This window comes from Mobula hypostoma, chromosome 17, assembly GCF_963921235.1.
Source record: "Mobula hypostoma chromosome 17, sMobHyp1.1, whole genome shotgun sequence".
Taxonomy (NCBI): domain Eukaryota; kingdom Metazoa; phylum Chordata; class Chondrichthyes; order Myliobatiformes; family Myliobatidae; genus Mobula; species Mobula hypostoma.
This window is the reverse complement of record NC_086113.1, coordinates 40,649,579-40,674,682: the sequence shown is the minus strand read 5'-3', so window position 1 is coordinate 40,674,682 and position 25,104 is coordinate 40,649,579. Positions and strand designations below refer to the sequence as shown.

At 41.6% G+C, this 25,104-nt stretch overlaps 1 protein-coding gene across 1 annotated transcript in view; it reads right to left on the bottom strand.

Moving 5' to 3' along the window:
• The window catches only part of LOC134357960 (NFX1-type zinc finger-containing protein 1-like), a 73,675-nt gene that overhangs the window by 23,648 nt on the left and 24,923 nt on the right, over positions 1-25,104 (bottom strand). The window contains exons 6-11 of the mRNA XM_063069778.1: positions 14,159-14,287; positions 9,919-10,067; positions 6,375-6,509; positions 3,362-3,521; positions 2,861-3,096; positions 2,081-2,220 (exon numbers count right to left, since the gene is read on the bottom strand). Coding sequence (XP_062925848.1) covers positions 2,081-2,220; positions 2,861-3,096; positions 3,362-3,521; positions 6,375-6,509; positions 9,919-10,067; positions 14,159-14,287 — 949 coding nt within the window. The remainder of the gene's footprint in view (positions 1-2,080; positions 2,221-2,860; positions 3,097-3,361; positions 3,522-6,374; positions 6,510-9,918; positions 10,068-14,158; positions 14,288-25,104) is intronic.

Sequence of the window (25,104 nt, the reverse complement as noted above, 5' to 3'; positions counted from 1 at the left end):
ATAAGCCAAAGTCAGCAAGGTTTCTGTAAAGGGAACCTGACACATCTATTGAGAGTGTTTCGAGGAATTTACAAGCAGAGTGGACAAAGGAGAGGCAATGAATGTCAATTACTTGTATTTTCAGTAGGCATTTGATAAGGTGCCAAACATGAGGCTGCTTAACAAGATAAAATCCTATGGCGTTACAGGAAAGATACCGGCATGGATAGAGGAATGGCTGACAGGCAGGAGGCAGCCAGTGGGAATAAAGGGGCTCTTTTCTGGTTGGCTGCCAGTGATTGGTGGTGGTCCTCTGGGGTCAGTATTGGGACCGCTGCTTTTTACATTGTTTGCCAATGATTTGGAAAATGGAATTGATGGCTTTGTGGCAAAGTTTGCGAATGATACAAAGATGGGTGGAGGGATAGGTAGTGCTGACAACGCAATGCAATTGCAGCAGGGCTTAGACAAACTGGAAGAATAGGAAAAATGTGACAGATGGAATACAGTGTTGGGAAATATATGATAATGCATTTTAATAAAAGGAACAATAGTGGAGACTGTTATCTAAATGGGGAGAAAATTCAAACATCAAAGGTGTAGAGGGACTTAGGAGTCCTTGTGCAAGACCCCCAAAAGATTAATTTACAAGTTGAATCTGTGGCAAATAAGGCAAATGCAATGTTGACATTTATTTCAAGGGGAATCGAATATAAAAGCAAAAAGGTAATGCCGAGGCGTTATAAGGGACAGGTCAGGCTGCACTTGGGAGTACTGTCAATAGTTTTGGGCCACATATCTCAAAAAGGATATGTTGTCATTGAAAAGAGTCCAGAGGAGGTTCACGAGGATGATTACAGGAATGAAGGGGTTAATATATGAGGAGCGTTTGGCAGCTTTGGGCCTGTACTCACTGGAATTTAGAAGAATACGACTCTCACTGAATGCTGAAAGGACTTGATTAGGTGGATGTGGAGAGGGTGTTTCCTCTGGTGGGCGTATCCAGAACTAGAGGGCACAGCCGCAAAATTGAGGGGCAACCTTTTAGAACAGAGGTAAGGAGGAATATTTTTAGCCGGAGAGTAGTGAATCTGTGGGACGCTCTGCCACAAACTGCAGTAGAGGCCAAGTCCGTGAGTATATTTAAAGCTGATGTTGGTAGATTCCTGACTGGAGAAGGAGATGGCGACGCGATGTAGCTCGCAGCAACCACTCCGGTGGTGATGTCTGTTATTTGTCAAGTAGGGTGCCGTGCACAATCCTGATTTGATGGAGACGGACGTTAGACTACGGAGGAACATCTGGTGAAACTTCTGAAATGCCTGCTTTGCTGCTGCTGCTACTGTGTGGTCCAGAATCTCCTGAGGGGAAGGCCTCAAGTCCTCCGCTTTGCTTGTTGCTCGGCGGCCGGAGCGGGATTGAAGCGCTCGGCAGAGGATGGTGCTCGGAGAGGCTGGTCTGAGGCTCCAAGTTTTCGGACGGACTCAGAGTCCGCTGCGGTCGGGTGCTTCCAATGGTGCTGCATCGGCGAGTTGGCAGCACTTGGAGGTTCATGGCAGGGAGAGTCTCTCCCTTCTGCCGCCTGCATGAGATGATGAGTCTATCGGGACTTTGAGACTTTTTTTTTACTGTGCCTATGGTCTGCTCTTTATCAAATTATGGTATTGCTTTGCACTGTTGTAACTATATGTTATAATTATGTGGTTTTGTCAGTTTTAGTCTTGGTTTGTCCTGTGTTTTCTTGTGATATCATTCTGGAGGAACATTGTATTATTTTTTAATGCATGCATTTCTAAATGACAATAAACGAAAACCGAACTGAACTGATTGGTCAGGACATCAAAAGTATGAGCAGGCAGGTGAATGGGGTTGAGTGGGATCCAGAATCAGCCATGATGGAGTGGCAGAGCAGACACAATGGGCTGAATGGCCTAATTCTGCTCCTACGTCTTATGGTCTTATTTCAGATACATTGGATCTACACCTCTTAAATTTTCATGGGATGTTCTTACTTTGGTCGAAGAGCCAAATGAACAGCTTGAAAGTATGTTGCCTCCAAATTCATAATTACAGATTATCTTTAGTATAAACATAACCAAACCTGTACAGTCGCCAGCGATCAGGGAGCTTAAGATCCCAGACATTGTCTATCGTTCTGGCTTCTAATTCTGTCATGCTGTCAGTGTTTTGCAACTGCTCCTTAATCAAGTTTTGTATTCGTTTCCTTTCTTCCTTGGTGACCTTTACGAAACAGGAAAAAGGGACTTGTGTCAGTTAGTTAGAAATTCCAGGTCCAAATCTATTAAAATACTTGCTCTTCTTTGGACCACCCTGACTCTGGTACCATTCTTTGAAAACCTTTGCCAAAAAGGAAATAGTGGTCTTACAGGAAGACACATTACTACTGAGTTCTCAGCCAGTTAAGTGATTATCCTTCTGAATACGAAAGTTGTGGTTTCAGGTCTCACACTGATACCCCTGTGCAGTATTGACAGGGTCCTGTACTGTTGATATGAGTGCAGGTTATCATATGAGACATCAAAACTCTATGTCTCATTGATCATTTGTTCATAGGTGAACGCATGGTACCACTACGTGAAAGAGCAAGGGAGGTTTCAATGTCCATCCTGGGCAATATCTATTTCCCTATCTGAAGTACGAAAACTGATTCTCAAGTTATTGTCACCGTGACATACGTTTGAGCTTTGCTGAATTTGCCGAAGAGTTTTCTGTAACACAATAAATAATTGCTAACCAAAAGGACACTGTGAGAGAGGCCGTACAAATGTAAGTCTTTCCTTCACACGTGATCATGAAAAGCCAATAAATGCCTGTCTTTCTGGCAGTGCCCACGACCCACAAGTGAATCCTACAAGCATACCTCCCATTTATCATCATCTTTGTTCTCAGCCTCAGATTTTGGAGGTGCAGTCTCTTTGGGATTAAATGCCAGAAATTGCTTCTCCAGTTTAGCCAGCCGTGCATGTGCTTTCTGAAGTTGTTTCTGAAGATTGTCATCATCGATCATCCTCTCGGCTTGCATCAGCTCAGCCTCCTCTGTTACCTGAATCAACTCATCATCACCACCTTCCTCTTCAATGAAATCACCGAGGTTTCCTTAAAGAAATCAAGATGGTATGACATTTTTAATTAAGGAAACAAATTACTGGATAAAACCTCAAGATAAATAAAAATTATTTTCACTAACCTAAAAGAAAAGATCTCAATATTAAAAAAGGACTTACAGATTTTAAATTACTTCTGTTCTTTATTGAGCTGACTGTAATTAATGATTTTCTATTTAAACAACTGGAAACTATTTGCTTTTACTTGTATTTCGATTCTAAACAAAAGTTTAGAAAAAGTTGGATTTTGTATTTACCTACGTCTCCCTCTGTTGCACTCGAGGCAATTGTCTCCACATCATCTTCTATAGCTTGTTCTACTGTTCCGTTCGATCTGATATAACATTCAGGCAATGCTGTCAATTGTAACCATTCCAGTATATCAAACTGGTCTGATGGATTATATGTAGATCCCACCTTGAAACATAAATAATCTCCATTTGTTAGTCCCTGGTTAACAAAGAGTTCTTACAGATGTTCATAAGGCAATTTTATCCACAAGTCAAAAAATATACAAGAATCACTCATTATAGTAATCATACCTCCACAGTATTGCAAGGAATGGCATCAAAAGCACCACAAAGTTGATAACAAAGAACTATTATTCAAAATAGAAAGAAAGAGGAAACCAGCTCTGCCATTCAAAAGAATAAAGGTATGTAGAGAAGTTGCATTTTTGCACGACTTAATATTATCAGAGATGTTCCATATATTATGGATATTCTTAAGTGAGACGTTCTAAAACTTAGCCCCGTCTGTATTTGATTTCACTTCACCTTCAGATAGAGGCAACTTGGCCCATGCTCAACAACTCCAAACTGATTTTTCCTACCACCCTCATACACTACGGGTAATTTACAGCAGTCAGTTCACTACCAATCACCGTATCATGTGGTCCCAGGGAAAACATGCAAACTCCATACAGACAGGACCAGAGATCAGCATGTAGCCTCAGTTGCTGGAGCTGTTAATCAGCATCACTACCTACTGAGCACTGGGCCACCGTTTGCTCCAGTTCTCACCAAAATCTATGTCATTAAGTAAAAATATATATTTTTGAAATTCTTTTCTTTGTACAAAGAATTCTGGTGCACAGTCAGTATGTAACCAGATAGCCTTAGATTGATATGCAGTCAGCAACAGAACTCAACAGGGGACCCAAAGAAACACACACAAAATGCTGGAGGAACTCAGCATGTTGACATTTCAGGCTGAGACCCTTCATCAAGACTGGAAAGGATGGGGGAAGATGTCGGAATTAAGAAGGCAGGGCAGTGGAAGGAGGACAAGCTATAAAGTGATAGGTGAAGCCAGGTGGGTGAGGAAGGGGGATGAAGTAAGAAGCTGGGAGCTGACAGGTGGAAAAAATAAAGGGCTGGAGCTGTTAACCACTGAAATTAGTCAAGTATGTTATGAATGAAAAATAACTATCTGAGAAGAGGCTCTCAAGTCAAACCAAGTATCACTCATCTGAAACTTCTATGCTTAATGGCCAACATTGGCTTTGCTCCATCATATCTTCAATTTTAACATTCCATTTTTGTGTTAGGATCTCTCCGTGGCTCTTGGTAGCCTTGACCACTTATCCCAACTCTTCAACCCTCCACCCCCATTCAATTCACTCCATCATTAGTGACCCATGGTTGTTTTGGCCTTGAACTCTCTTCCTTAAATCACCAAAATCCTTTATTCATCCACCTATTTGACAAGTTTTTAGTCACTGGTCCTAATTTCTATTTCACTGGATCAGCGTCAGATTTTTCCCACTAGAAGGCTTAACAACGAATATTTAAAAGCAATATCTAATTACACGTTGTTGTTATCACTTTAATGTCCAGCTAATTTGTTCCACAGATTATAGCTTGAGCTGCTGTTTCATTAAAGTTCACCTTTTAAAGCACAAGCTCATGTGGGTCAAATGATGTGTCAGATGCTAACAGACAGAGTGCAAGTTTAATATCCACTTCCTGGATTTCACTTCAGTTAGCTGTGTAAGCACAGAGAAATGGTGCTTAGTAATGGCTCAAAAATGGGAATGGTCAGGGATTTTAACACAAAAAAAGTGTATATAAATGTATATTTGCAGTATGATACAATGAAAATTAAACCCACATTCCAAAGACAGTGACATAAGTGTGTCTTCTTTAGCATCTAAACAAGGCATTGCACAGTCCTGTGGAGTCCTACGCTTGTCATATTTTGTGATGTCTTCTGATCACAATCTTCTATCATGGCATTATATGCAACAGATAGGCATTGCCCATAGCAGACCTGATGGACCAAGTGGCCTAATTCTGCTCCTATATCTTATGATAAAGTGTGCAGAAAAGTCTTTCCTTACCAAAGCAAGGCAAGCAGAAGCTCAGTGTAGGATTGAGAGAGGTTAGGGCAGCATGTGGCTATAGTGAATTATGAGTGGAGATCAAAGAAAGAGGCACTGTTGGGAGAAGAGACATGATTATAACATATATTCATGTAGTGGTAGAGGTCTGGGCTTGGATATGGAACTGGACACTGGGAGCTACAAGTCCAATCGACAGCTAAAGAATATTTCTAGCAGGAGATGTGTATACAAGCACCAAGCAAGAAAATTTAAGGAATTTTCAGACATGCAACAGGTGAAATTCTGTTAAGTTACGCAGTAGACCTAAATTCTTGAGTTGAAGTTTACAGCCATTAAATGCCGCTACTTGCCGTTAATGCAGATGTTGGATGCGAAAGAATTTTACTCAAGCGGCAACATATTTTGGGCATCACTGTTGGTGTTCAGCAGCCTCCCAGTTTGGAAGTTACACAACCCCCAGTCAGGTTCTGGATAAAATTCTTGGAGATTTGAATTTATAAGGGTATTGACAAAGAAACCAATAACTTCATCAGTGAAAGTCTGGACAATTAGATTTGAGATGTATAGGGATTGGTAGACCAGCCACACCACCCTTGGCTAGTTTGCTGAAGACAGATAATAGTGAAATCCGAGCAGTAAAAATGGATTGTGGTATGGGTTAACAAGAAGGGTGGAGCAAAGTTTGATATGACTGGAAAATGAAGGGAAAGAAGGATGGAGAGAATTCTGAAGAAAGGAGAACAGTCATGGAAAGGATCAGGTTCATCTGTACCTTGATCTGGTTGGAGGAGAGCCAGTAACTTTGAGCCAGTGGGGGAGGTGAGCCAGTGGGGGAGGTGGGAAGAGCCAGTAATATTTCCCTCTTATTAACATATATGAGATTCTTACTTATATATTGATCAAGTATGGAAACAAAATATTCCCACCTGTAGATCCTCCAAGTGTTTTGTCTGAATGTATTCTGAAAGAGAACATAACTGAAGAACTCCCTTCCTACTTGCTTCCAAAGCCACAATCAACATTTCAATTTTCTGCTGCATCTCTTTTCTTTCTCCAATTAACTGCAAAACAAAAATAAGATTTATAGTATGATATTTCAATCACAATGTGCAATATGCTTTCTCCATGGCTTTTAAAACCCACCCATTCCACCAGCCATCAGGAAAGAAGGAACATACAGACAGGGTCATAGAAAAATTATGAAGCCATTTCGTCTTTGCCAAATTAAAACAAAAAAAAATGACTCTGCCTTTATCTCATCTTCAAAGTTTAGTACATTGAGAGCATTTTAAATGGAGGGAAGATTTCTAGTTCCACTACTCTCACAAACAGTCAATTCTTGACCATCACCATCTAAAAGATATTTTTTACGTCTATACTACTAACAATTCAAATGAGTGTTCTTTGGTTTTTGATCTCTCTACTGAGGATAGATTCTTCCCATTTATTCTGTCTAAGCTGCTCAATTTTATGCACCTCAGTTAAATCACTCCCTAGCCTATTCTACGCCAAAGAAAGCAATCATATCAATTAAAACCTTGACTTTTAACTAAGATGTTCCAGTCTTGGCGAAACTCCTTCAACATAATTTCATCTTCATTGTAAGGTTGTGACTAGAATTATACACAACACTCGAGTTGAGGACAAATTAGCAACGTATGCAGTTCCAGCAAAATTTCCCACTCTTGTATTCTATGTAATCAGGTGACCATTGAATATCATTTTTTGATTGTTATAGTGCATGCATGCATTCACCCTGGTAATGCTAAATAGCTGCCTGTGCCTTTAACAGAAAACAGTAACGTCATTTTGCACGTGTGGAGTAGAAAGAAGAGTTACAATGTTCTAAAACAATGCTCGGATGTTTTTCCTAGCTTGGTGAGGAAAGATTTTCGCGAGTAAGCTATCAGCGGTGGATAGCGTGATTGCGCAAAGTTCCTTATCGGCCTAGTAGGTTAGTCTTTTTAGTAATTTAAACTACAAGACAATATATTGTAAAAGTTCATTTTCGTCTTTTGTTATTATTTCATGACCGAATGTGAATGTAACAGAGTTATGTGAATGTGTTAATCTCTGTTCATGTAGTATGAGCGAGGAGAACTTGTTTCAGGGTCTAGCCTATGTGTGTTTGGAAGTTAAGTGTATGTGCCAATGTGAATATCTCTGTCAGTTAAGATGAAATGTACTTATTCCTATTTTTGATGCTGCGTATAAGGTACACGGTTGGTGGGATTCTAATGTTGTTTGTGTTGTTTTATTTTTGTATATTTTGTTTTAGTTATTTTTTATACTGTATACATATCAAGGGTGTGGACCAAAATTAAGCTGAGATTATAACAGCAAGAACTGTTTTTTTTTGTTTTGTCATTTTTATTTTGATACCCTCTTTCTGCATTAAAACATCTAAAACAGATAAAGGAATTTAAGACCCAAAGAATTATTTGTTGTCCTGCATGTGTATTTTTCCCCAGGCTACAGAACTTATGCCTCAGCACATACAACGTCTCTATATTTCTGACCAGTGCTGTGGTCTTTATGGATGTTCCAAGATTCTTTTGTTTCTTCATACTATTTAATCAGTGTATTCACTTGAGCATTGACAATAATTATTTCAGCAAATATTTACGAGGAGGAGTGATGATTGCAAACAATAGCCTGTAGCTTCCCTTTGAACAGTGATGAGGTGGAGCGGTAGGCCTGTCGTCAAGAGTGAGGAAGACCCAAGTTCGATTGATGTAAGTACGGAGCCCAATTGGAAAGGTTGGGTACAGGCCAAATCAAGGCAGCAAGGTTTGGGCCCCAGAGCATGCAAAAGTGACATATCCCGATGTTTGGATGACGATTTAAGCACCAGGCAAATCAGAAAAGGTTGGGTACAGGCCGAATCGAGGTAGCAGGGTCCAGGGCCCAGAGCATATCGAAGTAACTGAACCCAATGTTTGGATGATGACAACTGGGCCAGACTGAAAGGTCAGGGTTTCAGGGCCCAAGGTGAAGGAAGGACCGGTTTAGTTTGCTGCTCCGCTCTGCGCTGAACTAAGGGTCTGCGGACATTCTCTCTTTGTGGACTACCGTTCAAAACCCTATTTGCTTGTGTTTTTTTCTGCACATTGGGGGTTTGGCAGTCTTTTTTATATTGGGGGGTCTTTTGGGTTTCTTTGTTTGTGACTTCCTGTTAGTAGACAAATCTCAAGGTAATATATTATAAACTTCATTTGATAATAAATGTGCTTTGAACTTTCAAGGCTCTGTTATTGTATTCATTCAAAACAGATATTGATAGATAGAAGTATTTGGGGATTGTACTGGAAAATGTACAGGCAACAGATCACCTGTGATCTTAATGAATGGTGGATTAGGTCTCAAGGTGCAAATGGCTCTCTGGCTCTCCTATCTTATGTTGTGATCACTGTACATTTACTTGGATTTAATTCCATTTGTCACTTTGCTCCCTTCTGATCGGACCACATACATTTCCATGCAGTCTAAACTTGCTTCCTCATGAATATCCGTACATAATTTATTTACTTCTGCAGACTTTTTATCATGTTCCCTATATTTAGGTATAAATTCCTAAAATATAGCACAGAAAGGAAAGGGATTCAGTATTGAATTCTCTAAAACTCTGTGGTAACATACGTGGCTTATGTAATATTGGGCATGTCCTTTTTGAAGAGCACTCTCTCTTAATAAAGCACATTGTCAGTTTAACTTTTCCAGCATCTCCCATTATCTTAGAGAGTGCCCCACTAGTAACATCTTTACAATCACAATAAATAAAGATCAATCAAAAATAACTAATCAATTAATGTGTCTTGCCAAAGAACCAATTTTGGATCAGTTTCTCATTCTTCCTTAACTTCCATGAGTTTTTATTTCTCAAGTTGCCTACTATATGAGAATATCAAAATCAATGCTAAATTCTGTGTGAACGCCTTCTTCCTTATAAGTGCCTCAAAAATAATGCAGTGAAATTAGTAAAGCAACAAGTTCTCTTAACGAACACATGCAGACTATCCCTGATTAATTGCTACCTTTCTAAATGAAATTTCATTCAGCCCAATAATTTGTCCACCATTGAGGTGGTGTTTAAAGTTATATTGTCCATTTAAAGGGTGAGTAACGAAGTCTGAAACCAGCAGATAACAATTTATGACAAATGGAATAGGAATCATTGATGAGTTGTTAGGATCTGAAAAAGATTCGAAAACAGATCTGGACTGAATAGTTGAAAGGAAACTGGATAAATGTCCTAAAATTAAGCAAACTTGCAGTTGTCAGAGAAGTGAAAGGGATTGGGACAAGTTGAATGTCTTTCAATGAACAAAAACAGACACAATAAGAAAGATGGCATCCAACTGCAAGATTCTACATGGTTGACGTTTCTCCTCTTCCAAAATTCAGTTGCATCTTGGTTATTAAATTTCTCAGCAGAATAAACACGCATAATGAATCCTTTTTCAAACTTACGTCAGAATACATGCTTTTCAGATACGATGGCAGCTTTTTCCTGAAGTTTTTATGCTTTCTTAGCTCTGCCATAGAAAACTTGGCGAGAATTGTACTGTTGCTCCTTCCTCCAACTCTGACCAGCCCAGTTTTCATAAAGGCGTGAATTCCTAAAATAACAGTATCATTGGATTAGCACTTTCCTTCAGACACAGGTTGGAGGTGTTTTAGGATTGACCATTTAAAGTGATATTAAAAGGTAAAGGGGGATGCTTACAAACAACTTAATTCTTAACTGTTACCTGTAAACATCTTAAAATAACTCAGTTGAAGCATTTGAGAACCAACAATGAATGTAACCTACTCCAACCTGATATCCTCCCCACTCGTCTGATGGAGCTATTTGGATACATCTTTGGCCTTATCTTTAGAGGGGACAAACTCCTCCATCTCAGATGCAAATCTGTCCTACCAATTGTATACTTTACATTTCCATTGCTGTTGGCCCCAGTCCACTCAGGGGAGATGCATTCAGGAACGATAATCCAAAAAAATTCACAGGCTAGAAATCTAAAATAAAAATAAAATTAAATATGTGCTTGAAATGTGCTGGTTCTATCACATCTGAAATCCTGTCTGCCCACTACCCTGGACCCCCATCAATTTTCCTATCGCGCCAACAGGTCAACAGAGGACGCCATCTCCACGGCACTTCACTCTGCCCTGACCCACCTGGACAGCCCCAACTCTTATGTCAGAATGCTGTTCATTGACTTTTGTTCGGCATTCAATACTGTGATCCCCTCCAAGCTGATCACCAAACTTCGCCAGCTTGGTATCAGCTCATCCCTCTGCAATTGGACCTTGGACTTTCTGACTAACAGACCCCAATCAGTTAAGTTAGACAACCTCTACTCCTCCATTCTCAACCTGAACACCGGTGTGCCTCAAGGCTGTGTGCTGAGCCCTCTTCTGTACTCCCTTTTCACCTATGATTGTGTTCCTGTACATGGTTCTAACTCCATAATCAAGTTCGCAGACGACACCACAGTGCTTGGCCTGATCAGAGGGGATGATGAGATGGCCTACCGAGACGAAGTCCAGCACCTGGCCGCGTGGTGTGCCAACAACAACCTGGCCGTTAACACCCCAGAAGACCAAGGAGATCATTGTGGACTTCAGGTATGCTAGGAGCCACACTCACGTCCCCATCTACATCAACGGAGCTGTAGTGGAGCTTGTATCAAGCTTCAAATTCCTTGGTGTCCACATTTCCGAGGATCTCACCTGGTCCCTGAACTCCATCCTAATCAAAAAGGCGCAATAGCACCCTTATTTCCTGCGGAGCATCAAGAAAGCTCACCTCTGTCCCAGGATACTGACAGACTTTTACCGCTGTACCATTGAGAGCATACTCACCAACTGCATCTCAGTGTGGTATCGCAGTTGTCCTGTATCGGACTGCAAAGCACTCCAGCGTGTGGTGAAAACTGCCCAGCAGATTATCAGCACCCAATTGCCCACCATTGAGAACATCTACCATAAATGCTGCCTGGGCAGGGCAAAAAGCATTATCAAGGATGCATCTCACCCTAACCATGGACTCTTTACTTTCCTCCCATCTGGTAGGTGCTACATGAGCCTCTGCTCCCGCACCAGCAGGCATAGGAAGAGCTTCTTCCCTGAGGCTGTGACAGTGCTGAACCTCTCATCACAGCGCTAAGCAGTATTGCATCCGTATTGTACTGTCTCAGTACTTTTATACTTGTGTGCTGTAGTACTTATTTTTTATTCGCAGTTATTTTGTAAATAACACTATTCTTTGCATTTCTGGTCAGATGCTAACTGCATTTCATTGGCTTTGTATCTGTACTTGGCACAATGACAATAAAGTTGAATCTAATCTAATCTATATCGTGGCTGCCTCCACCTCTCTTCCTGACACCTCCTGCAGTTTGAAACTAACTTGTTTTTATTCCTTTCTAATGTTGATGACATAACATTAACTAAGGAATATAAATCAGCTGGCAGCAGATTTAGCATAATTGAATCTCATTCTAGCAAGTACAGGCCCAGACCAATCAAACACTCCTTTCATTCCCACAATAATTCTCATGAACCTCCTCTCGACCCTCTCCAATGGCAGCACATCTTTTCTCAGGTAAGGAGCCCAGGAATGCTGACAATACTCCAAGTACAGTCTGACCAATGCCTTATAAAGTCTTAGCAAAACATCCCTGCTCTTCTACTGTAATCCTCTCAAAATGAATGCTAACATTGCATTTGTCTTCCTTACCACCAACTCAACCTGCATGATAACTTTTAGGAATCCTGCACAAGGACTCCCAAGTTCCTTTGCACCTGTGACTTTTGCATTTTCTGCCCATTTAGAAAGTACTTTGCTCTTTTATTCCTTTTACCAGAGTATACGGCCACACATTTCCCTACACAAGAATCCACCTCCCATTCTCCCAAACCACCCAAGTCCTTCTGCAGACTCCCTGCTTCGTCAACAGTATCTGACCCTCCACCTTCCTTCATTTTGTCCACAAACTTGGCCACGGAGTAATCACTTTGGTCATTCAGCCAGAAGAGGCCCTTCTTATAATGACTTTTTCTCCTGGCAATCAGCCAATCTTCTATCCATGCTAGCATCTTTCCTGTAATACCATGGGATCTTGTTAAGCAATCTCATGTGTGGCAACTTGTCAAAGGTCTTCTAAAAATCCAAAAAAACATCAACTGATTCTCCTTTGTCTATCCTGCATGTTATTTCTTCAAAGAATTCCAACAGATTTATCAGGCAAGATTTCTCCATAAGGAAACCATGTTGACTTCAGCCTATTTTATCTTGTTCCTCCATGTACCCCAAAACTTCATCCTTATTGATGGACTCCAAAATATCCCCAACCACTAAATAAAGGTATCCATTAGTCTTGCAAGACCACGGATCTGCACCTGGAAAGTCTTCGCTCTCCAGGGCGCAGGCCTGGGCAAGGTTGTATGGAAAACCGGCAGTTGCCCATGCTGCAAGTCTCCCCTCTCCACGACACCGATGTTGTCCAAGGGAAGGGCATTAGGACCCATACAGCTTGGCACCAGTGTCGCCGCAGAGCACTGTGTGATTAAATGCCTTGCTCAAGGACACAACACGCTGCCTTGACTGGGGCTCAAACTCACAACCTTCAGATCGCTAGTTGAATGCCTTAATCACTTGGCCACGTGCCCACACAACCACTGAAGTCAACCTATAATGTCCTTTCTTCTGTCTCCCTCCCTTTATAAAGAGTGGAGTGACATTTGCAATTTTCCATTCCTCCAGAACCATTCTGGAATATACTGATTCTTGGAACATCACTATTAGTGCCTCCACAATCTCTTCAGCTACCTCTTTCAGAACCCTGGGGCGTAGTCTTTCTGGTCCAGCTGACATATCTACCTTCAGACCTTTCAGTTTGCCCAAATACCTTCTCCTTGGTAACAGTAACTACACTCATTTCTGCCTCAACACTTCCAAATTTCTGGCATTTAGCTAGTGTCTTCTACAGTGAAACCTGACGCAAAATACTGACGCAAAGTTCGTCTGCCATTTCCTTTTCCCCCATTACTGCCTCTCCAGATTAAATTTCAGGATTTACAGTGTCAGCATTTTTTACTTCCATTTCCCATTTAAAAGTAAAGAGGATGGTTTAACAGAGAGAAAATAACAAACAGGAATAGGCCATTTTCAGATTAGTGAGCTGTTACTGCTGCAATGTCACAAGGCACTAAAGCTGGGGACACAGCTATTTATAATTGGTTTTATTGATTTTAAGTGAATGTCGGTGTAAACACTACCTCAGGCAGTTCTCAGTCATTGAGTATATACAAGGTTGACAGTGATATTTTTGCAAGTACACTGAATTAAAAGGTATGGAGATGGAAAGTGGAAAATTATACTTGAAGTGGAAAATTTGACCTTATTGTATTCTAGAACTGGGTCGAGAAGGTTTATGGCTTGTTCCTGATGTATTTCAACCATTCCTAAGATTGTTCAGAATTGTGTAGCATATGTAAACAAATTAATTCCACTTGGGTTATCATAACCTTAAAATTTATTGATTTGATATTAATTTTCCCAACCCAAAAACCAGCAAGGTTGTGGAATCACAACTGCACATTTTGTAGCTTTGTAACAGTGATAAACACCACAATTGATCTGTTGGATTGGAGCAACATTAAGAGGTGATGAAAAATTACCTGATATATTGAAGCTACTGACCTTCTAAAAACTGGTCCAATGCATGATTTGTGTAACACACCACCAGAATAGGAGATCCAGACTCAGATTGCCAAAGATTCATATTAGCCAGGAGAACGCTGACAACCTTCAGTCCCAAATATGTTTTTCCTATAAAATAAAAATCAAACAATTTCATCTATTAATAAACTTGATGAAATAAATGATTAGAACACACAATATAGTTTTCCTGTCTCAAGCCTAATATCATCAGCTGGTTCAATTATATGGAGTCAGACATGAGAATTGGAAAAGGGGGCTGACTAACAGTGCTTTAATGTTTGTCGTCTATATCAATCATCTGGATGATATCAACCTGACTTCAGTGTTTGGGAAGATGTTGGAGTTCATTATCAAGGATGACGTTTCAGGGTACTTGGAGGTGTACTATAAAGTAGGCCTAAGTCAGAATGGTTTCCTAGTCAGGAAATCTTCCATGACAAATCTGTTGGAATTCTTTGAGGAAATAATATGAAAGATCGAAGTGTGATCGAGGAACGGTCGCAGGAGGAGGAGGAGCGAGAGGCTCCAGAGAGCGCTGAGTACTGGAAAGCAGCTCAGGTGAGTGCGCTTTAAAAAGGAGCGTGGAGGACAACTGAAGGGTTAAACAGAGTGTTGATTAATTGATTAGAGGGAGTGAGTACCTGAGATAATCAGCAGGGACAAATAAAAGGGGTAACTGAAGAGGAGCAGCCAGGGCCAGGGGCTGAGTTGGCTTGACTGGAAGCTGGCTGTGTTTTGCTTGATGTGTGAGTGTGTTTTGGAACCTGTTGAGGGAAAGAGAGTGGGGAAGGAATGGAAATTGCTGGGAGGGGGTTGTGTGGGTCTGGTAATGGTGGACAAGATAAGAGGTGGGGTTGAGGGAAAGAAAGTGGAGAAGGAGAGGGATAGAGACTTCGGACCAGAGGTAGGCAGCTGGGGAGAGGTGGATTATTGTGAAGGGAAAAGTGAAGGGAAAAATAAAGGGAATGAGGAGGTAGTGAGGGGTTGGATGAATAAAAACCAAGACAAAGGGAATAAAAGAATAAGAAATGATAGTGGAGAAAGCTCTGAAAGTGAGGAAGATGAACAAGCTCAGAGAGGAGGTGTTGTCATAATTAGGTTTAATGAGAAGGCTCAGGGACATATGAAGAAAATTAACCCATTTGTGCTAACAACAACTCTGACAAATAAGATAGGGGAAATAGTATTTGCAAAAGTCCTTAATGATGGCAACTTATTGGTAAGATGTGTGAATGAGGAACAACTTGAGAAAGCACTCAAGCTAAAAGAGATAGGAAAATGCAAGGTGGAATACACTGGGAGGGTGGGAGCACAAAACAGTGGTTGTAAAGGAGTGATCATGGGGATACCAATGAGTATAAATATGGAGGCGATAAAGAGGAATATCAAAGGAGGGAAAGTAATGAATGTTCAAAGACTGAAAACAACAAAGGAGGGAGTGAAAAAGGAAAGTGAATCAGTATTGATTGAATTTGAAGAAGAAAGAGTGCCAAGGAAGGTGTTCCTGGGTTTCATGAGTTACCCAGTAAGGGTGTATGTGCCATAGCCACTGAGGTGTGATAATTGTCAAAGGTTTGGACACGTGGCTAAAAACTGTAAAAGGCAGAGGAGATGTGCTAGATGTGGGGGTGATCATGAATATGGAAAGTGCGGAACAGGAGTTCAACCAAAATGCTGCAATTGTGGAGGAGCTCATAATGTTGCATATAGTGGGTGTGCGGTTGTGAGACGGGAGACCAAAATTCAAGAAATAAGAGTGAAAAGAAAGATCACTTATGCAGAAGCTGTAAGAATGTCAAGAGAACAGAATAATGTTCCTAATGAACAGGGAGCAATAGGGATACGAGAGATGCAACAAAGAACAAATGACAGGATTTATATAGACAAAAAGGCTCTGGTAACATTCATTGCAGGAGTGATTAATAGTACTGCTGAGGTAAAGTCAAAAAGTGACAAAATTCAGCTGGTGGTAAAAGCAGCAGTAAACCATTCAGGGTTAGTAGGACTGACATGGAAGGAAGTGAGGGAGAACCTCAGTAATCAGTCAAGCCAGGAAGTGTCATGTGTTGGTTAATACTAATTATGGTGATTCTTTTACAATGGAATGCAAGGAGCTTACTGGCCAATAGCCAGAAATTCAAGCACTTTATTAAAGAAATGGTTGTAAAACTGGATGTAGCGTGTATTCAGGAAACTTGGTTGAAACCAACTTTAGACTTTGTGGTATATGGGTATACAATGATAAGGAAAGATAGAAATCTAGGGGGAGGAGGGGGTTGTGCTATGTTAATCAAGCAAGGTACACCATATACGGTACTGGAAAAAGGAGATGATCAGGAATACATAGTGGTGGAAGTGTGGGAGAGAGGGGAGGGAGTGGTTATAATTAACTACTACAATCCATGTAAAAGGTTGGATTTGGACAGCCTATTAAAGATACAAGGACAAAACAGACATAAAGTAGTGTGGTGTGCAGATTTCAATGCTCATAGCACAATATGGGGGGATCAGATTACAGATCCAAATGGAAAGGTAATTGAAGATTTGATGGAAGAAAGGGATTTGGTGTGTATGAATGATGGTAGCGGCACAAGGATAGATATAACAACAGGAACTGAGTCAGTGTTAGATATTACGTTCGTGTCTAATACCTTGGCTGGCATTAGTAACTGGGGAGTTTGGACTGCTTCAACAGTAGGCAGTGATCACTACCCAGTTTTGTGTTCAGTGGGTGAAAGAGTTGAAGTAAGATCAGGTGGCGGAACCCCAAAGTGGGTGTTTGAAAAAGCTGATTGGGTTAAGTTCCAGAAGTTGAGTGAAGAAGGGTTGAAAAAGATTGATATTTCTGGAAATGTAGATGAATTAAACAGTCAGGTGACTTCAGCAATTATCATGGCAGCAGAAGGATCTATACCTAGGAGTAAAAATAGGATGATTAGAAAACTGGTACCATGGTGGACAGAGGAATGTTGTCAGGCTGTAAAAAACAGAAATAGAGCATTCAGGCTAGTTAAAAGAACCCATAATATGCAGCATTTGGTTCAATATAAGAAAACACAGGCAGTGGTGAGAAGAACTATACATCAAGCTAAAAGGGCAAGTTGGAGGAGTTTTTGCGACAAGGTAGGAAGAACAACACCTGTGGGAGAGATATGGGGAATGATTAAGAGGATGGGAGGAGATAGAAGGGAATGGGAATATCCAGTAATGATATCTGAGGAGGAAACTGCAGTCTCCAGTAGGGATAAGGCTGAGGTCATGGCCAAGTCATTTGTACTGATACACAGTTCAGAAAATTTGTCTGAAGAAGGGAGAAGAAGAAGGGAAAGAATAATGAGCCAACACCCAGGTGTGTTAAGCAGGAGGGAAGGAACAGATGATATAATTGATGATCCATTTACATTAGCAGAAATGGTGAGAGCAATAAAGAGATCGAGACCAACCTCCCCAGGGAAAGATCTGATATGCTCTGTGATGCTAAAAAATCTAGGAGAAGGAGCGCTCTTGAAGTTGCTGCATTTTTATAACAGAGTGTGGGAGGAGGGAAGATTACCAAGTGCATGGAAAGAAGCAGTAGTAATTCCAATAAGGAAGCCTGGCAAGGATCTGTCAAAACCCACTAGCTACAGACCAATTGCATTAACATAAGTATATGTAAGATAATGGAAAGGATGATAACAGAAAGGTTATCATATGAGCTTGAGAAAAGGGGAATGCTGGCAAGTTATCAGAGTGGTTTTAGAAAGGGAAGGAATTCCATGGACTCAGTGATTATGTTAGAGACTGAAATAAGGAAGGCCCAGGCAAATAGAAAGTCAGTAGTGGCAGTGTTCTTTGACATTGAAAAAGCCTATGATATGATGTGGAAGGAAGGATTATTAATTAAACTGCACAAGATGGGGGTTGGTGGGAGAGTTTTTAACTGGATTAAAGATTTTTTGTTTGGTAGAAAAATTCAAGTTAGGATTGGATCAGAATTATCAAAACAGTACATAGTGGAAAATGGCACACCTCAAGGTAGTGTGATTAGCCCGTTACTTTTCATGATTATGATCAATGATGTCTTCACAAAGGTACCAGTGGATATAGGTAGGTCACTGTTTGCGGATGATGGGGCCTTGTGGAAAAGAGGCAGGAACATGGACCATATAATCAGGAAACTACAAGAAGCAATTGATGAAGTGGTGGAGTGGGGTTATGATTGGGGATGTAGATTTTCAGTAGACAAAACTCAATCTGTATTTTTTTACCAGGAAAAGGGTTGAGGTAGGGAAGAAGTTAAGGATGTATGGGGTTGAATTAGAAAGGGTTGCATCATTTAAATTTCTGGGAGTTATATTTGATTCACGATTAACATGGGCAGACCATATCAGGAAAGTTGAGGAGAAATGTAAAAAAGTAATAAATGTGATGAGATGTTTGACTGGTAGGGAATGGGGAGCAAGTTGTTCAGCTTTGAAGAGAATGTATGTGGCTTTAGTAAGATCTGTATTGGATTATGGAAATATAGTATATGGATCAGCAGCTAGGTCTCTTATAAGGAAACTGGATGTGATTCAGGCTCAGGCCTTGAGAGTGTGCAGTGGGACTTTTAAAACGCCACCAGTGTCAGCCCTACAGGTAGAAATGGGAATAATGCCTTTGGAACTAAGAAGGATGCAACTGATGGCAAACTACTGGGCTAACTTGCAGGGGCACAATGATTCTCACCCTACTAAAGGAGTGTTGCAGGAGTGCTGGGAAAATGGGAGGTTTCAGAGGGATACCTTTAGTCGGGCAGGGAATGATATCGCGAAAGAATGTGGAGTATTTGATCTGAGGATAAGTCCTTCAGTAGTTTATCCGGTTGTAGCTCCATGGAAGCTTGTATGGCCTGACATAGACTGGCATTTGTTAGAGGTAAAAAGGAAAGAAAGATATAAAACAGATTTGGTAAATGCATTTAACTGTCATGTGATGGAAAAGTATAGTGATTATACTCACATTTATACGGATGGTGCGAAGGAACCTGAAACAGGAGTGACAGGGTTTGGGGTGGTCATACCAGCAAAAGAAATTGGAATCAGCAGAAGAACATCTAATAAGTTAGGAGTGTTTACAGTGGAGATGCTGGCGGTGTTGGTTGCGTTGCAATGGGTGCAGAAAGCCAGACAAGTCAAAGCATTGATATGTTCAGATTCATCCTCAGTTCTAGCAAGTTTAAGGTCTTTTCACACAAACAGTCGGCAAGATGTACTTTATGAAGTCCTTCAGTTAGTTACAAGGATTGCAAATCAGGAAGGTCAGGTAAAATTTCTATGGGTTCCAGCACATGTAGGGGTGAAGGGGAATGAGAGGGTGGATGAGTTGGCAAAGAGGGCGTTAAAGAAAGAAATTGTGGAAATGCACATTAGTATCAGTAAAGCAGAGGTTAAGTGTGTAATCTGGGAAAAAGTCAACCGAATGTGGCAAGAAAGATGGGACAGGGAGGGGAAAGGGAGGCATTTATATCAAATACAAAAGAGTGTTGCAGTTACTAGGGTAGGTAATGGAAACAGAAGAGAGGAAGTTGTGTGGACTAGATTAAGACTGGGGCATTGTGCATTAAACTAAACATTGAAAATGATAGGGAAACACCAGACAGGATTGTGTGAGGAATGTCAGGAAGAGGAGTCAGTAGAACATGTAGTTCTGAGTTGCAGGAAGTATGGGATACAGAGAGAGATGATGAGAAATAAATTAAGGGAGTTGGGGATGCAGGAATTCACATTAAAAGGGTTGCTGGGCATGGGTGAGAGACACAAGTCCGGGTATTTTTAGCGTTTTTAAGGGGTACAGGGTTTTTTTATAGAATATGACGAATAAACAGGAATAGGATACTAGGATGGTCAAAGATGGGAGGGTGAAGTGTGTGTGTGTGTGTGTGTGTGTGTGTGTGTGTGTGTGTGTGTGAGAAAGGATTTAGAATGTATTTCTAGTGCACATTCCGGAGCAGAGGGTGGCGGTAATGCACCATTAAGCTGGATGACAACCGCCGTAAAACAAGATACAGACAGACGGAGGAGCAGCCAGACCTGAAACAGGAGTGACAGGGTTTGGGGTGGTCATACCAGCAAAAGAAATTGGAATCAGCAGAAGAACATCTAATAAGTTAGGGGTGTTTACAGTGGAGATGCTGGCAGTGTTGGTTGCGTTGCAATGGGTGCAGAAAGCCAGACAAGCCAAAGCATTGATATGTTCAGATTCATCCTCAGTTCTAGCAAGTTTAAGGTCTTTTCACACAAACAGTCGGCAAGATGTACTTTATGAAGTCCTTCAGTTAGTTACAAGAATTGCAAATCAGGGAGGTCAGGTAAAATTTCTATGGGTTCCAGGCACATGTAGAGGTGAAGGGGAATGAGAGGGTGGATGGATTGGCAAAGAGGGCGTTAAAGAAAGAAAATGTGGAAATGCACATTAGTATCAGTAAAGCAGAGGTTAAGTGTGTAATCTGGGAAAAAGTCAACCGAATGTGGCAAGAAAGATGGGACAGGGAGGGGAAAAGGAGGCATTTATATCAAATACAAAAGAGTGTTGCAGTTACTAGGGTAGGTAATGGAAACAGAAGAGAGGAAATTGTGTGGACTAGGTTAAGGCTGGGGCACTGTGCATTAAACTAAACATTGAAAATGATGGGGAAACACCAGACAGGATTGTGTGAGGAATGTCAGGAAGAGGAGTCAGTAGAACATGTAGTTTTGTGTTGCAGGAAGTATAGGATAGAGAGAGAGATGATGAGAAATAAATTAAGGGAGTTGGGGATGCAGGAATTCACATTAAAAGGATTGCTGGGCATGGGTGAGAGAGCACGTCCGGGTATTTTTAGCGTTTTTAAGGGGTACAGGGGTTTTTTATAGAATATGACGAATAAACAGGAATAGGATACTAGGATGGTCAAAGATGGGAGGGTGAAGTGTAGGTTTGTATGTGTGTGTGTGAGTGATTGGGTGAAGGGATTTAGAATGTATTTCTAGTGCACATTCTGGAGCAGAGGGTGGCGGTAATGCACCATTAAGCTGGATGCCAACCGCCGTAAAACAAGATACAGACAGACAGAAGAGCAGCCAGTGTGTGAGTGGCTCAGGGTTGGAGTGGAGCTTTGAGGGTTTGGCGCGCAGCAGTTGAGGATGAGCTTGCTCCCGGTGAGGTAACGCTGGGTAAGTTCCTTTAATTAATTTAATTAACTTAGGAGTAGGTAATGGAGACAGCAGTTAGGGCAGTTGAGTGCTCCGTATGCAGTATGTGGGAAGTCAGGGCGAGCACAATTGTCCCTGATGACTACACCTGTAAAAGATGCATCCAGCTGCAGCTCCTGACAAACCCAGTTAGGAAACTGGAGCTGGAGCTGGATGAACTTTGGATCATTCGTGAGGCAGAGGCAGAGGCAGAAACAGACAGGAGTTTCAGGGAGATAGTCACCCCTAAAAGTTAGGAGGCAGATAGCTGGGTGACTGTCAGGAGAGGGAAGGGGAATAGACAGAAAGAGCAGAGCACCCTTGTGGCTGTTCCCATCAACAATAAGTATACCGTTTTGGATACTGTTGGTGGGGATGACTTACCAGGGACAAGTTGTAGTGGTCATGTCTCTGGCACCAAGACTGGACCCTCAGCTCAGAAAGGAAGGAGGGAAAAGAGGAGAGTAGTAGTGATAGAGGATTCGATAGTTAGGGGGACAGATAAGAGGTTCTGTGGGAGAGATCAAGGATCCTGGATGGTCTGTTGCCTCCCTGATGCCAGGGTCCGCGATATTTCGGATCGAGTTCTCGGTATTCTCAGGAGGGAGGGTGAGCAGCCAGATGTCGTGGTCCATGAGGGGACCAATTATGTGGATAGGAAGGAGGAGGAGGTCCTGCAAAGAGTTTAGGGAGTTAGGTGCAAATTTGAAGGACAGGACCTCCAAGGTTGCAATCTCAGGATTGCTACCTGTGCCACGTGCTAGTGAGGCCAGAAATAGGAAGATAATGCAGCTAAATACGTGGCTAAGGAGATGGTGCAGGAGGGAGGGCTTCATGTTTCTGGACAATTGGGCTTTGTTCCAGAGAAGGTGGGACCTGTTCCGATGAGATGGTTTGTACCTGAACTGGAGGGGGACTAACATCCTTGCAGGTAGGCTTGCTAGTTCTACTCGGGGGGGGGGGGGTGGTTAAACTAGATTTGCAGGGCGAGGGGAACCAGAGTGTTAGAGCAAATAGTGAGGTGGAGGAGGATAAAGGTCATGCAAGGACTGCATGTACAGACAGTAAGCAAAGGTTTGTACGTGACAGAAATGTTCCCAGGTGCACTTATTTCAATGCAAGGAGTATTGTAGGTAAGGCAGATGAGTTTAGGGCGTGGATTGGCACGTGGGATTATAACACTATTGCTATTAGTGAGACTTGGTTGCAGGAGGGGCAGGACTGGCAGCTTAATGTTCCTTTGTTTCAGACGTGATGGCGGGGGGGGGAGAATGAAAGGGTGAGGAGTGGCATTACTAGTCAGGGAAAATATCACAGCTGTGTGTAGACATGGCAGCCCAGAGGGCTTGCCTACAGAGGCCATATGGGTGGAGCTGAGGAACGGGAAAGGTGTGACCACACTAATAGGGTTGTATTATAGACCACCCACTAGTCAGAGAGAATTGGAGGAGCAAATCTGTAGAGAGGTAGCAGACCGATGTAAGTAACATGAAGTTGTAATAAAGGGGATTTTAACTTTCTACATATTGACTGGGACTCCCACACTGTGAAAGGGCTAGATGGCTTGGAGTTTGTCAAATGTGTTCAGGAAAGTTTTCTAAATCAATATATAGAGGTACCAACGAGAGAGGATGCAATACTCAATCTCCTATTAGGGAACCAGGCAGATTAGGTGACAGAAGTATGTGTAGGCAAACATTTTGGGTCCAGTGACCATAATGTCATTAGTTTCAAGTTAATTATGGGTAAGGATAGGTCTGGTCCTCGAGTTAAGGTTCTAAATTGGAGAAGGGCCAATTTTGTGGACATGAGAAAGGATCTAGAAAGAGTGGATTGGGATAAGTTGTTTCTGGCAAGGATGTGTTCAGTATGTGGAAGGCATTCAAAGGCGAAATTTTGAGAGTGCAGAGTTTGCATGTTCCTGCCAGGATTAAAGGCAAAGTTAACAGGCGTAGGGAACCTTGGTTTTCAAGGGATCTTGGCGACCTGGTTAAGAAAAACAGAGAGGTGTATAGCAGGTATATGCAACAAGGAACAAATGAGGTACTTGAAGAATATAGAAAATGTAAGAATTACTAAAGGAGGAAATCAGGAGGCAAAAAGAAGACATGAGGTTGCTTTGGCAGATAATGTGAAGGTAAACCCAAAGGGTTTCTACAAGTATATTAAAAGGATAGTAAGGGACAAAATTGGTCCCCTAGAAGATCAGAGTGGTCATCTATGTGTGGAGCCTCATGAGATGGGGGAGATCTTAAACAGCTTTTTTGCATCAGTATTTACTCAGGAAATTGGCATAGTGTATATGGAAGGAAGGGAAACAAGCAGCAGTGTCAAGCAACATATAGAGATTAAAAAGGAGGAGGTGCTTGCTGCCTTACAGCCAATAAAGGTAGATAAATCCCCCGGGCCTGACATGATATTTCCTTGGACCTTGAGAGAGACTAGTGTAGAAATTGCAGGGGCCCCGGCAGAAATATTTTAAATGTCCTTAGCCATGGGTATGGTGCCAGAGGATTGGAGGGTAGCTCATGTTGTTCCGTTGTTTAAAAAAGGCTCCAAAAGTAAACCAGGTAATTACAGGCCGGTGAGCCTGACATCAGTAGTAGGTAAATTATTGGAAGGTGTTCTGAGAGATCAGATATACAAGTATTTGGACAGCTAAGGGCTGATTAAGGATAGTCAGCATGGCTTTGTGCGTGGTAGATCGTGTTTGACGAATCTTGTAGAGTTTTTCGAGGAGGTTACCAAGAAAGTAGACGAAGGAAAGGCTGTGGATGTTGTCTACATGGACTTTAGTAAGGCCTTTGACAAGGTCCTACATGGGAGGTTAGTTCAGAAGGTTCAGACACTAGGTATCCATGGAGACGTTGTAAACTGGATTCGAAATTGGCTGTGTGGGAGAAGACAGAGTGGTAGTGGATGATTGCTTCTCAGACTGGAGGCCTGTGATTAGTGGTGTGCCTTAAGGATCTGTGCTGGGTCCATTGTTGTTTGTTGTCTATATCAATTATCTAGATAATAATGTGGTAAATTGGATCAGCAAGTTTGCTGATGACACTAAGATTGGAGGTGTTGTGGATAGCGAGGAAGGCTTTCAAAGCTTGCAGAGAGATCTGGACCAACTGGAAAAATGGGTCAGAAAATGGCAGACGGAACTTAATGCAGACAAATATGAGGTGTTGCATTTTGGAAGGACAAATCAAGGTAGGACATACACAGTAAATGGTAGGGCACTGAGGAGTGCAGAAGAACAAAGAGATCTGGGAGTTCAGATACATAATAATTCCCTGAAAGTCATGTCACAGGTAGACAGTGTTGTAAAGAAGGCTTTTGGCATCCTGGCATTCATAAATCAAAGTATTGTGTATAAGAGTTCGGATGTTATGGGAAAGTTGTATAAGACATTGGTGAGGCCAAATTTGGAGTATTGTTTACAGTTCTGGTCACCTAACTATAGGAAGGATATCAGTAAGATTGAAAGAGTGCAGAGAAGATTTACTAGGATGTTGCTGGGTCTTCAGGAGTTGAGTTACAGGGAAAGACTGAACAGGTTAGGACTTTATTCCTTGTAGCGTAGAAGAGTGAGGGGAGATTTGATAGAGGTTTATAAAATTGGGGGGTATAGATAGAGTAAGTGTGAATAGGCTCTTTCCGCTTAGATTAGGATTGACAAATACGAGAGGACATGGCTTTAGGGTGAAAGGAGAAAGGTTTAGAGGGAACATTAGGGGG